This window comes from Rhinatrema bivittatum, chromosome 1 (genome assembly GCF_901001135.1).
Source record: "Rhinatrema bivittatum chromosome 1, aRhiBiv1.1, whole genome shotgun sequence".
NCBI lineage: Eukaryota > Metazoa > Chordata > Amphibia > Gymnophiona > Rhinatrematidae > Rhinatrema > Rhinatrema bivittatum.
The window spans coordinates 501,348,245-501,362,344 of NC_042615.1; the positions used below are offsets into that span (position 1 = coordinate 501,348,245).

Genomic DNA, 14,100 nt, shown 5'->3' on the forward strand with positions numbered 1-14,100 from the left:
TACGTACCCGGATCAGTCCAGATAGCTGGGATTTGCCTCCCATCCAGCAGATGGAGATAGAGACATTTTGACTGACTCTGCCACTTAACCTGAGGTGGCACCTGCAGTCTGCCAGTATTTCTGTCTCCTGCGGATGGTGGAGGTGCAAAATCCTGCAGTCTGAGTTGGGTTTTTTTTTTTTGGTTTTTTTTTTTTAAAGCAACGTTTTGCACATTTTGTATACTGCTTTTTCGGCACGGCTCTGCTTTCCCCATACAGCAGTGGCTCTCTAAATCCCCTTCACCCCCCCCCCCCCCCCCCCGGTGGGTAATTTTTAACTTTTGGGGCCGCAATTGCTTTCCTGACCGCCGCAATGCTGCATGGGACGGTGTGCAGGGCCTGCGGGGACACGCGCACGAGATTGTCATGCGATGGTTTGTGCGCTCACCTCCTTGGAGGGGAGGGGGAGAGCTCTAGGAAGCTGGCTGAGCCTGGGAGGCTCTCTGCTTCGTGGCAGCTCCTGGAGGACCCCTTCCTGCTGAGTGTGGGAATGGATGCCATTTTGTCTTCTTTCAGGACTGCCGCGGGGGGAGGGGGATTTTCCGCCTCAGTTATCGCTGCAGGATGGAGCCTCTGGCAGGGGCCAGGCTCTGATCAAGGCACCGGAGAGCCTGAGGAGCTCTCTGATTCTTCCTCCTCCTCTTCCTTTGCCTCAGACTTCATGTGGATCATGCAGAAGGTCTTCAAAGCTGGCAGGTCAGCCAAGCTGCATCTGGGCAAGCCTGCAAAAGGGCAGGGGCTCCTGCCAAGCATGGGGTCCTGAAGCAGCAGCGGATGAGATCTCCTCTTCTCGCACCGATGGCAGACACCTCCTCAGAGGGTTTGAGACTAGATGATCCGCAGGAGCAGGACCCCGCGCCCCCCCCCGGGGTTGGATCCTGGGCCGATTACTCTCAGGCATTTGCAGCTGAGGGAGATGATCCCAAGGTGGGTCCGCCTGTTCCGCTGATTCCAGCCGTCTTGGTAGAACTCTGTATTGAAAATCCTCCAGAGAGCATGGAGCTGAGCGCAGTGGATTCAGTTGTGATGGGGCTCCAAGGTCCCACCAGGACATTTCCCTTCCATCAGTCCAACTGCCTTGCTTTTCTGGGAGTAGGATACCCCAGACACCAGGCTGAAGGTCACGTGGGCCATAGACAAATTGTACCCGCTTCTGGAGGAAGTGCTGGACCTCCTGAGGATTCCTAAGGTGGATGCTGCTGTGTCGGCGGTCACCAAGAAAATGACCATTCTGGTCACTGGAGCAATGGCACTCAAGGATCTTCAGGATAACAAGTTGGAGAGTCACCTTAAAAAGATTTTTGAAGTGTCAGCACTGGGTGTCCAAGTTGTGATGTGTAGCAGTTTTGTTGAGAGCGGGCCTCCGCTGTGTTCAACAGCTGCAGATGAATAGCTCTTTGTCACCCGCAGTGGCCGGTCAGGCCGAGAGGCTGGAAGCTGTCGTGGCCTATAGCGTGGATGCTCTTTATGACCACCTACATAAAATCTTCCAGGACCATGGAGGCAGCAGTGTCAGCTCGCAGACTTTTCTCTAGTTGAGGAATTGGGCGGCGGACATTTTTCTCCAAGACGCAGCTTGGTTCGCTGCCTTTTAAGGGAAGGCTGCTTTTCGGAAAGGAATTGGAGGAAATGCTTTAAGTCCCTCGGAGAGAACGAGGTGCATAAACTGCCAGAGGACAAACTGAAGGCTTGAAATGACTTTCCCTCTCGTTTTTGTGGGAATCAGCGATTCAGGTCCTCTGGGTCCGCTGCATGGCAAGGTGCCAGTAGGCAGCAGTTGTAGAACCAGTCCTTTCGTGGCTGCCGACCTGGACGAGATGGCACTTCCCAGGGGCAGGGCGGAGTTAAGTCACAATAAGGCGAGGCCAGCTCACTCCTCTGTGCCCGAAGTAGAGGGCAGGTTGGCTCTGTTCTACAAGGAGTGGGTCAAGATCAAGTCGGACCATTGGTTCTTAAGTGTCATAGAAAAAGGCTACGCTTTAGAATTTTCTCAACCTCTCAGATAGCTTCCTGGTTTCCCCATGTTCTTACGAGCAGAAGAGACTGGCGATCCAGAACATTGTCCTCCGCCTCTGAGAGATGGGAGCCATCTTGCCGGTGCCTCTGGCAGAGTGAAGGTGGGGTTGTTACTCCATCTATTTCATGGTACCAAAAAAGCAAGGTATCTTCCGTCCCATTCTGTATTTGAAGAGGGTGAACAGGTCTCTGAGAATTCCCCGCTTCCGTATGGAGACTCTGCGGTCCGTCATTGTGTCAGTCCACAGCGGGGAGTATTTTGCCTCTTTTGACCTGGCGGAGGCATATCTGCACATAGGGATTCGGCGAGAGCACCAGAGATTTCTGATATCAGTTTTGTGCTCTACCTTTCGGATTAGTGACACTCCCAGGATCTTTACCAAGGTCATGGTAGCGGCAGTTTTCCGCAAGGAAGGGGTCCTGGTCCACCCCTACTTGGACAACTGGCTAATTCGAGCGAAGTCAGTCCTTATGTCAAGCAGCAGTGGATCGAGTTATCCAGCGCTTGGTGGCATTGGGATGGATTGTCAATTTGGCCAAGAGTTACTTGATTCCATCCCAGAGGTTGGAGTTCCTGGGGGCACAGTTCGACATGAGCATGGGAAAGGTGTTTCTCACCGAGGAAAGGATTGTCAAGTTGCAAGCTCAGGTTTTTTCGCTGTTAGGCAAATCATTGCCCCAAGTATGGGACTATTGCAGGTGCTCTGATCTATGGTGTCCACCTTGGACTTGGTACCATGGGCGTTTGCTCATGAGGCCTCTACAATCTGCCTTACTATCCTGTTGGGATCCGATGTCCGAGCTTTTTTCATCTACCTCTCCCCCTCCCGGGCTCGGTGAGATCCGGTGTGCAGTGGTGGCTTCAGCCGGACACGTTGCGAAGGGGAGTGGACTGGATGTCACATCTGGGACAGTTGTTACCACGGATGCCAGCCTCTCCGGTTGAGGAGCGGTCTGTCAGGAGAGATCTGTACAGGGCTGGTGGTCTCCGGAGTAGGCCTCATGGTCGAATAACCAGTTGGAAACCAGAGTATTGCGGCTGGCTCTCCAAGCCCTCCTACCCCTGGCCAAGGGAAGAGCAGTGAGGGTGTTGTCGGACAATGCAACCACGGTGGCATACATCAATCAGTAAGGTAGAACGAAGAGCCGTGCAGTGGCCCAGGAGTTGGTTGCCTGGGCCGAGCTCAATCTGGAGAGATTGGCAGCATCCCACATCGCAGGCGGCGACAATTCAAAAGCGGATTTTCAGAGCCGTCATCACTTGGATCCTGGGGAGTGGGAGTTGTTGGGAGAAGCATTTCAACTCATTTGTCTCAGGTGGTCCACTCCTATTGTGGATCTGATGGTGACGTTCCACAACGCCAAGGCTCCTCTGTTCTTCAGCAGACGGAGGGAGACAGGCATGGAAGGGGTGGATACCCTGGCCGGTGCATGTTCTCCTGTATGTCTTGCTGCCATGGCCATTAATAGGCAAGGTCGTGTGCTGCATCAAACTCCACCCGAGCAAGGTGGTTCTCATGGCTCTGGAGTGGCAGAGACATCCGTGTTTCGCGGATCTGATCAACCTGGCAGTGGACGGGCCTCTGAGGTTGGGGCACCTGCCAAATCTTCTGCATCAAGGCCTCGTTTGTTTCGATCAAGCAGATCGCTTTTGTCTAGCGCAGTGGTTCTCAACCTTTCTAATGCTGTGACCCCGAAATACAGTTCCTCATGTTGCGGTGACCCCTCGCCCCGTGAGGGCGGGGTGAGGGTGGGGCTTTGGTCATATGGGGGCGGGGTTATGGATGGGGTTGGATTTTAGTGCATACTTATTTATTATGACATTTATAAACAGAACCACCATTCCTCATAAAACAATAAAATTAAGAAACATAAAGCATCAGTTATAATAGTAAAACCATACTAATAAAAGAATATTTTAAAATTACTGATAAATAGAATTTCTATTAATTAAAATCATATACATTTTTATAATTTCCCAAACACCAATAATATTTCAAAACAGCACATATATCAAATAACACACAATAATTAAAACTAATAAGGATTTTAAAAAGCCCCTGGTGTCCATACATGGGAGCTCTTGATTTCCAGTCACCCTGATATTGTCGAGGATTAGGAGGTTATCCTCTCTCTCTCACACATACACTCACATGTCCATTCTCTCTCACACATACACTGTCACATACTTACACATTCATGCTCTTATACCCACCATAACCTCTCACTCTCACAGACACTGATACACTCTCTCCCCCCCCCCCCCCCCCCCACACTCTTACTCCCCTGGATTTTCTCATACACACTCATGCTCTCTTACTGGCTCCCTCACAACCTCAGAGCCTCTCAGATAAAACTCTATGCAGCAGAAATAATGCTGAATGTTGAGAATTGTGTTATGCAGACTAATCTGGAAAATGCACTAATTTCTACATGAGTCATAATGAATCAGTCCTCAGCTGCAGGCATCAATTGATTATCCTGGCTCCCTTTATGTTTGCCAAATACAGTTCATGTGTAACAGCAATCCTAATTCTCCACCAGATCAAGCTGATTTCACATCCCACTTCATACTTTGTCACCTCCAGCTGAGTCAAACAATTAATCTAGTTACTGCCACTGCTGCCACGTGGCTATTGGGGAGGCACTGATTGCTGCTATTGGCACTGAAGCCCATTCTGCTGCCTCCTCTGTGCAGGCCCCGTGGGTTTCCACTTCCTCCATGTTGATCTCGTACATTGTGAGATCCGCCATAGAGAAAGTGCTACTCTTGCACATTCCCAAAGATTACATGTGCCAATCAGTAAAAAGTAATTTATTTTTTTTTTACATCTGCTTCCCTTTCTAATTTTTTGCCATTTCCTTTTATATTGCCTTTTTTTCTATTTCTTTTCTCTCCACCTGTCTTCTTCCCTCAAACACACAGTCAGGTTCTCATTCTCACATGCATTTCTCTCTCACACACACATACACAGGCTCTCACTGGCACAGGCTGTCTGAGTCTCACACACAGGCTCTCTCACACCCCCACATGCTGCCTTGCTCAAGCACAGGCTCTCACTGTTACATGCTGTCTCTTTCACACACACAGAGGCTCTCACATGCTGTCTCTGCAAACACACACAGTCTCTCAACTCATCTCATACTCGCACACACCTCTCTCTCACCTCTGGGCCTCTTCTTTACGGGTTGCCACAGGATGGGCTCTGCAGTGGCCCTAGTCTTCCCGGCCCCGCTGCTCCTCTTCTGCACGCGGCTGAAGCGCCTCTTCTACCCACGCGGCTGACGTGCCTCCTCCTTCCTCCCTGTGCGGCTCCGGCAACATTTGTCTTCCGGGGCAGGGCGGGCAGGAAGGAAGTAGGAGGAGCACCTGCAGTAGCTGATACACCTCCTTCCTGCCTGCGCGGCTCCGGCAACATACGTCACTGCGACGCGCTAGCTTTTTGGGCCATGTCTCTTCCCTTTTGGGGTTGGAGAAGGCAGGTCGCCAGCTTCGCCCCGCCAGGGCCGGTGCAAGGGTATTAGGCGCCCTAGGCAAAACGTCAGCTATGCCGCCCCCCCCCCCCCCCCCCCCCCCGCCTCCACACACAATTAACTTACATTGTGCATTAATGAAAATAACGAAGTCTGTATTTATAACAGAACACTTATTTGACATTTTTATGCCATGTAAACCATTGAGATGATTTGTCTTATCGACGGTATAGAAACTCTTTTATAAATAAATAAAAATATATAAAATAAACATAAACCAAAGCTATACTTGTTGCTCAAACAAAAAAAGCAGACACATCACATAATATTAAATAATTAAAATGGCAGTCAATCAAGAAAAATGAACTTAAAAAGCCATCTTTACTTACCCCCTCCAGCAGCTCTCTTACTCTTCTTCCATGCAGGCTGTAGTACACACCAGAAGCAGCAGTAGTGGCTAAGCTCTATACCAGGGGTCAGGAACCTTTTTGGCTGAGAGAGCCATAAACGCCACATATTTTAAAATGTAATTCCATGAGAGCCATACAATATGTTTAAAACTAAATACAAGTAAATGTGTGCATTTTATGTAAGATCACACTTTTAAAGTACAATAAGTCTCTGAAAATATTACACCAGGCCTTAAGACACCAATACATCTCCTATTAGGAAAACGGACCAAGTCAGGCTGCTATAGAGTCCTACACAGAAACAACACGCCAGCAGAAAACCTCACCTGAATCACGTGCTGTCCCTCACCTAACATAGAATAAAGAGACCAAAACGCATAACAAGAAGCATGCAGAAAAAACTGAATTGGAAACTGCAACAAGCCAGAGTCTCTGTATGCAGTGTAACAAAGGAAAAAAGAAACATCACCCATCCTTATAAAACAAATCAAGAAATATAAAATCATCAGCAGTAAAACTGTACTAACAAAAAGAACATATTTCGAAACAGCTGATGAGTGGAATATCCAATAATTAAAAACTCATATAAAACATTTCCAGATACCAACAAAATATTTAAAAATAGCAGACACAAAGACCCAGTAATGAAAAATAATAAGGATACAAAAATTTTTTTGCTCTGCATACCTGGGAACATTTGATATCCAGGTGTCCTGAGATTGTTCTGAATTAGCAGGAGGTGGGGTGGTTTGCTTGGAACTTTCTTCTCTCTGTCACATACCAGCGCTCTCTCTCACACTGGCTCTCAATGACACACCTATACACACATGCTCTCAGTACTCACATATACACATGCTTTTTCTCTCACTTATATAGGCTCTTAATTACACATTTACACACATGCTGTCTATCTTTTCACGCTTTCACACACACACAGGCTTTCAATCACATAAATACATGCTGTCTTTTTCTCTCACACACAGACTCTCATTCACATGCTTACAAACATGTCCTCTCTTTCTCTCATTTACATACAGGCTCTCAATCACATACTCACATGCTCCGTCACCTAAATCAGCTGTCAATCAGACACAGACACACATGATCTCTCTCTTACTTATACACACAGGCTCTTAATCATACATACACATGATTTCTCTCACACACAAAGGATCTCAATCATACACACATACTCTTTCACACAAACTTACACATACAGGTTCCCAATGGTAAACTTACATTCATGCTCTCTCTCTCTCTCACAGGCAGGCTCTCAATCACAGACATACTCTCTTTCACATACACAGGCTCTCAATCATTCACATACATGCAATCTCTCACTCACACACACAGGATCTCAAACACACATGCTTGCTCGCTCATTCACTATCTCTCTCCCCCACCCCGGGAACTCGCGGCGGCAGCAGCCTCCTCCCAACGCTAACCTCTTCATTTTCAGCCCTCGCGGAGGCGGAGTCCCATCGGCCGCGGTTGAAACTCCATTTTCCTCCGAGCCGCGCTGCAGTCTTCTTCCCGTCGGACACTAGCGTGGCCTCTTCTTCCCGCGCAGGCACCCGATGCTCTCCACTTCCTCTTCCCGCGGCCCGGAAGAGGAAGTGGAGAGCATCGGGTGCCTGCGCGGGAAGACTCCAGCGCAGGCACCCGGCTGACACCTGATGACTCCCGCGCAGGCACCCGGCTGACTCCAGTCGTGCCCAGCGTGCTCTCTTCTCCCCCCCCCCCCCGCGGTCCGGAAGAGGAAGTGGAGAGCATCGGGTGCCTGCGCGGGAAGAAGAGACCACACTAGCGTGGTCTCTTCTTCCCGCGTAGGCACCCGATGCTCTCCACTTCCTCTTCCGGACCGCGGGGGGGGGGGGGGGAAGAAGAGAGCACGCCCGGTGCCGCTGACTCCAGCTGTCCTGCCGCGTTCCGCCCGGGCTGACAGCAAAGGACTCACATGCTTGAAAGCGCGGCTCTCTTAATTTTACCGGGGCAGTGCCGCCCCCGGGAAGCTGGCGCCCTAGGCGACCGCCTAGTTCGCCTAGTAGTGCTTCCGCCGGCCCTGCACCCCGCCTCCCCGCAGCAGCCGCGGCGCCGCGGACCGGCAAAAAACCCCAACGGCCCGGTACTGGTCCGCGGACCAGTGGTTGGGGACCTGCTTTAGGCGACCCCTGCGTTTTGGTCGTTCGACCCCCGCCGGGGTCGCGACCCACAGGTTGAGAACCACTGGTCTAGCGGCTTGGCTTTTGAGAGGGCGCATTTGAGGAATAAGGATTATTCTGATGCAGTGATAGCTAACCTGCTCCAGTCTAGAAAGACCTCCATGTCTTTGGCGTAAGTCAGAGTATGGGGTTTTTTGAAGTTGTGATGCCTTGAGCACAAAGTGGATCCTCTTCGGGGTTCTGTGGGGGATGTATTGCCCTTTTTACAGGACGGCCTCGTTAAAGGGTTATCTTTTAATTCCCTGAGGGTTCAGGTGGTGGCCCTAGGTTGTTTTCGTGGCAAAGTACGGGCAGTTGCTGCTTTGGCCGATCTGGATGTAGTCCGTTTTCTCCGGGGAGCGAAACATCTGAGACCTCTGGTTTGGAATCCCTGCCCTTCCTGGAGTTTGAATGTCGTCCTAAAAGCTGTGTTCCTCCCCGTTTGAGGCTTTCAAGTGGGCGACATTGAAAGATCTTACTTTGAAGGTGATCTTTCTGGTGGCGATATCGATGGCCAGGCTGGTGTCTGAGCTTCAGGCCTTATCCTGCAGGGAACCCTTTTTATGGATTTCAGACTCAGGAGTGTCCTTGAACGGTCCCCTCTTTCTTGTCTAAGGTGGTATCGTCCTTTCATGTAAATCAGTCGGTGGAATTGCCTTCCTTTCCAGACTCTCTCTTCCACTCCTCAATCCAGAGAGGTGCGGAAGTTGGATGTGAGGAGGCCTCTCTTGTTACTTGGAAGTGACGAATAGTTTCCGCTTGTCTGATCATCTTTTTGTTCTATGGAGTGGCCCCAGAAAGTTTCTAGGACTACTATTGCGCGGTGGTTGAAGAAGGTCATTAACTCTGCATACATTACTCAGGGTCATCAGGGGCGGGCGGGCCGGCCGGTCTTCGGGCGCATTCTACCCGATCGCAAGCAGCCTCCTGGGCCGAATGTCAGTAAGTATTGCCGCAAGAAATATGTAGGGCGGCTACTTTGAAGTCTTTGCACACCTTTGCCAGGCATTACCGTTTGGATGTCCAGGTTCCGGAGTCTGGCAATTTCGGTGAAAGTGTACTCTGAGCGGGACTTTCGCAATCCCACCCACAGCTGGTACATCCCAGCTGTCTGGACTGATCCGGATACGTACAGGGAAAGGAAAATTGGTTCTTATCTGCTAATTTTCGTTCCTGTAGTACCACAGATCGGTCCAAATGCCCGCTCTGTTTGGGAAGTGGGTATTGGAGAGTCTGCTCAGTTGCCTGTTTTCTCAGCAGAGCCTGCTTAATCACTTGTGGTGTTCTATGAAGAATGACTCAGGTTCTCAATAATCCTGCACAGGGGTTGCTGCAGGCACTGTTCGTTGTTCTTGTAAGATCGTTCAATTGGTTCTTCAAGGTTTTGTTTGTATCTGGCTTGGGTACAGTTCCATACTGGTAGACTGCAGGGTGGCACATCGGGTTAAGAGGCAGAGTCAGTCAAAATTTCTGTCTCCATCTGCTGGATGGGAGGCAAATCCAGCTGTCTGGACTGATCCATGGTTCTACAGGAACGAAAATTAGCTGGTAAGAACCAATTTTCCTTTCTAACTGCTCATCTAGAGCCAATGTAATAAAATGCTCTCAATAGAGTGCACAGATTTTACCCGCAATTGTGTGCACATTTTTTGTGTGCAAACTTTATTCATGTAGCAAGGAGTTTCACACGCACAAACTGTGCGCATAAAATCAGCTATCGCATACAAATCCTATATTAAGGCATTAACCATTTTCCTCCCAACGCAGAGAGGTGCATAGGTTTAACCTGTTTTTTGTTAATTCCCAAAATGTAGTCAGAGGTGGAGTAAACTTTCTGGAGCTGGTGTTAGTCTCTGGGGGCTGATCTTGGAGTTCAATGTACAGAGGTCCTGTACTTGAGAGATATGTGCATAAAACACAATTTGTGCACAAAGCGTACTTTTTATGCATCAATCACTATCCGGAGTTAAAATGAACCCTCCTCTATTAAAAAATTTGAGCACACATTTTCCAGTCTGCAGACTGTTTTATTTTAAATTCCCTCTGCATTTATCTTACCATTAGCTTACTACCTCCAGAATAACATTTTTTGAACGTTTGTGTTAAACCGCATTGACTTTCGGCACACGGTTTTAACACATGGCTTATTACATCTGCCCCTTGTGAGGTGGCTGTCCAGGAGCATCCACTTCGTGAATGCTGCAACCACAGATTCTGGCAACGGCCACACCATGCTGTCTGTGTCCACCTCATTTTATCTTGGCCTTCCCCAGATCACCTCCTACCATGGTCTGAGAAAACATTCAATTTAGATTATCCACCTAACCTCTCCTACACTTTCTAACTATCAGGGTCCTGGGTCTCTAAAAGTACAAATGGCTTCAACCTGCCCAGGCTTCCCCTATCAAATAGCTCCTGAGCAGTCCTGTACAAGCTGTAAACCCTCCCCCCCCCCCCCCCCCCCCCCACACCTTTTTTTTTTTTTTGTTCATGCTGGTGAATTACCACTGCTGTGATGGAAACGCATCCACTTCCCCCTACCCCATCTTTTCATCTTCTTGCTGGTGCCTGGTCCTTGGGCAGGAGGAGAATCTGCATGCATACCCCCAGCAAAATAGTCACACACACACCCCCCTCCCATCCATGTCTGAGGTTCTAGGATGGCAGCCCAGTTTACCCTCATTGTCTGGTCTTTCCCAACCTTCTACATTCACACCAAGAACTCTAACTCTGAACAAAAGAGCAGCTTCCTCTGCTAAGATAGTAGGAGATCCATATTCTAGCAGAGAGATAAAGGAGCAGCCTCCACCCCCACCACTCAGCTGAGACAGTAGGCGATCTCTAGCTAATTTAAAATAGGAGATCTGAGATCTGTCATTATATTTTAAGCAAGTTAGCGTTCCTGGGGGAATGAGAACGGAGGGCATCAGTTTTCCTGAAGGAAGGTGGACCGGTGCGCACCCTGTCTCCTGTATATCCAGATGCCTCTGGGAGCCGAGTGGGCACTATGCCTGAAGGATGGTGGGGGTGGGGAGAGAGAGAAGGGTGAAGGGGAAGTGGTGTTTGTGGTGTGTCTGATGCCTCTTCTCTGTTTCTCCCCCACAGTTTGGCTCTACACAGATCTCCTGGCTGCAACGGCTGGAGATCTTATTGGGGTCTGCTCGTGCCATCCAGTTCCTGCATGCCTGCCAACCCAGCCTGATTCACGGAGATGTGAAGAGGTAAGTGGGTGGGCGCCGAGGGCGAAATGGCACGTGCAGTAATTATACCTCTGCATTGCACACAAGGGCTCTGTCCCCTTCCTGTCACTGGTGCTGTTGGAGAGAATCTTACTACCCTGTGTGTCTGTGTCTTTCACTTTCTCTAAGATTCAAGATACTATATTAGTATGACAGTTTTGTACTTGTGTTGCCAAAGCAATACATGAAGTGGTAAAAGGGAAGAATTACAGAGTACGAAAGAGAAATATCAGACAATTCACCAGTTCTGGTGCTGGTTAGTATTGACCTTGGTGAGATTTCCGTGTCTGGTTTGGTAGTAGTCTGCTACTGATCTTGCTGCTCTAGCTGCTGCTTCCTCCAGGATTGTATGGAGTTTCTATGTCAGCTAGGGGAAATGTGCGTCTTTTACGTCTCTGTATCTTTGCAGGAGGAAATGCATTTCTATTTCTCTGGTGTTGTACTGCAGGCAGAGCTGGGCTTCTGTGTGTATGTGTGAGACTGAAACATTCTGGGAAGCATTTCCGTGGTATTTATCTAACATGGATGGTATGACTAGGACAGCTTGCCGTACCTCAGCTAAAACTGCAGATTACCAGACAACATTGATGTTCTCAGCACCATAATGGGGAGATATAATACTTTGGCGCCACCTTCTCTGGCACTAGCTAGCCTATTTGGTTTTTGTATCTGTTTGCTACCTGGGGGGGGAGGGGGGCTTTCCATTTCTGCATTTGTCAATCTCTACTTGTTTTTATCACTTGGCCCGCTCTTTTTGTCTCTCCAGCTCCAACATTCTCCTGGATGGGGCCTTGACGCCAAAGCTGGGAGATTTTGGTTTGGCTCGCTTTAGCCGCTACTCTAGCAGGTCTGGCAAGAGCTCAACTGTGGGCCAAACACGAACAGTGCGGGGCACCTTGGCCTACCTGCCAGAGGAATACGTGAAGCTAGGCACTCTGACTGTGGAGTTGGACACCTACAGCTTTGGTGTGGTGAGTAATGTGGTGTCTGACCCCAGTGGGGAACCTTTGGTGGTTGGGCCACAGTAACGGAGCAGCTGTTGGCAGCGAGGGACTGTACATAATATTCTTACTCTGCTGATATGATGAGACTTATTCAGGGCCCAAATAAAATGTTAAAGGTCTGAAAATGAAGTTCGTTGTGCTTCATGTTTTATGGAAATTAGGGGCCTATGCATTAAAACTAGTGCTAAACATGTTTTTTTTGGGGGGGGGGTTGCATTTGTGAGCTGAAAATTTAGCAGGCATGCTAAAATGCCAGTTAATAATCTGTGCACTAAATTTTAGCTCACACTGCCAAAAATAAAAGGACTCTTGGCTCACCCATTTCTTTTAGTCTTTTTCCCCCCCCCCCCCACATCCTCCACCCTGCCTATCTTATGACACTGCACCCATTGCTTAATCTCCAGTTGCCTCTCCTAGCTTCCTCCCTCTCCCTCCAAGCTTTACTCTTGCCCTCACCTACCTCCCTCTGTTTCTGACCCACTCCTGTTTGTTTGAATTTTGTTACTGGTTTGGTTGCTCCTACTGTTGGCAATTCCAGGCACCCCCACCCCCTTCCAGGCAAGATGCTTCCTCGGAGTCTCCCTCCTTCCAGCTTCTTAGCATGAATCTTTGTCCTTTTCATTTTTTTTCTTTGCCCAGCAGTTTCCTTCTGCTTTGGGTATACAATTGTAGTTATTTTATACTATCCACACTTCTGACACACTTATCCCAACCATCACAGTAATGGGCTTTGTGTGAGGACCACAGACCGCAGCTCTCTAAAGGATCCAATACACGTGCACCTTAAGTCTAACCAGCAGATGTCTCAATTCAGCAATGAGTGATCCTCCCCATCTGGGAGCTGCGAGCGCTACCTTCACAGCAGCCCCAGCCAGCCTTGACAGCAGACACTAGGTGCAGGAATCAAACCTAGGCCTGACCTCAAATTTTTTTTTTCCTTTTCAGTGTGCGCCCGGTTTTGTTTTACTGAAGCCTGGGAAATGAATATGTGAAAGTTTCTCTTGTCTCTCCCCCACTTTTTCCCTTCCTGGCTCCAGCAACTACGTTTGAGTGTTTCTCAGGTTTTTCATCGTAGGGTTTGTCTTGCAGGTCCTGAATCATTTTGGTAGCCCTTCTCTGAACTGTTTCCATCTTGTCAATGTCCTTTCGAGCCAAGCTGGCCTTTTGGGTGGGTAGTCTCCCTGGGTGCCAAGAGACTAGAAATGCCATGGGCACCACTACCATCAATCAGTGGCAGTACTAGCTGAGGGTGGACCTGGTGCAGTAGGGGCAATGCAGCCAAACGCTAGCTGCAGAGAGTCCACCCCTTAAAGGCACAGGTGTCCCCCAGGTCAGCAGTATTGAAATTTTCCACTGGCCATTGTGTCCCTGAACCTTTAAGGAGGAAGACTGACACTCCGCTTTTACTGGCGCCTGCACCTCTGTAAATCCTCGGCAGTGCAGTTAACTGACGAGCTGTTGGAGCTGCACAGGTGCCGAACAAACAGAAGAGGCGCTGGCACTGTAGAGTAAGGAGGAGCAGCTGCATTTGAAGTGATGGTCTGGGCATAAAAGTAGAGTGGTATTTTCCAATTGCTGTGAGTGTGATGGCTCTAGATGAGTTAGTTGAGCAGCAGGAGAGAGGATACCCCATGAATATACTGCAGGAGCCTGGATAAAATTTAGCTAGGGAGCAGAGAAAACATTGTGAATCTTAGGGTTTGCTGACTATTCTAAA

The 14,100-nt window shown here is 49.1% G+C and overlaps 1 protein-coding gene across 1 annotated transcript in view; it reads left to right on the plus strand.

The window, feature by feature from the left end:
• Positions 1-14,100, plus strand: part of IRAK1 (interleukin 1 receptor associated kinase 1) — a 126,432-nt gene that overhangs the window by 77,037 nt on the left and 35,295 nt on the right. The window contains exons 8-9 of the mRNA XM_029609860.1: positions 11,246-11,361; positions 12,146-12,350. Of these exons, the coding sequence (XP_029465720.1) occupies positions 11,246-11,361; positions 12,146-12,350 (321 nt within the window). The remainder of the gene's footprint in view (positions 1-11,245; positions 11,362-12,145; positions 12,351-14,100) is intronic.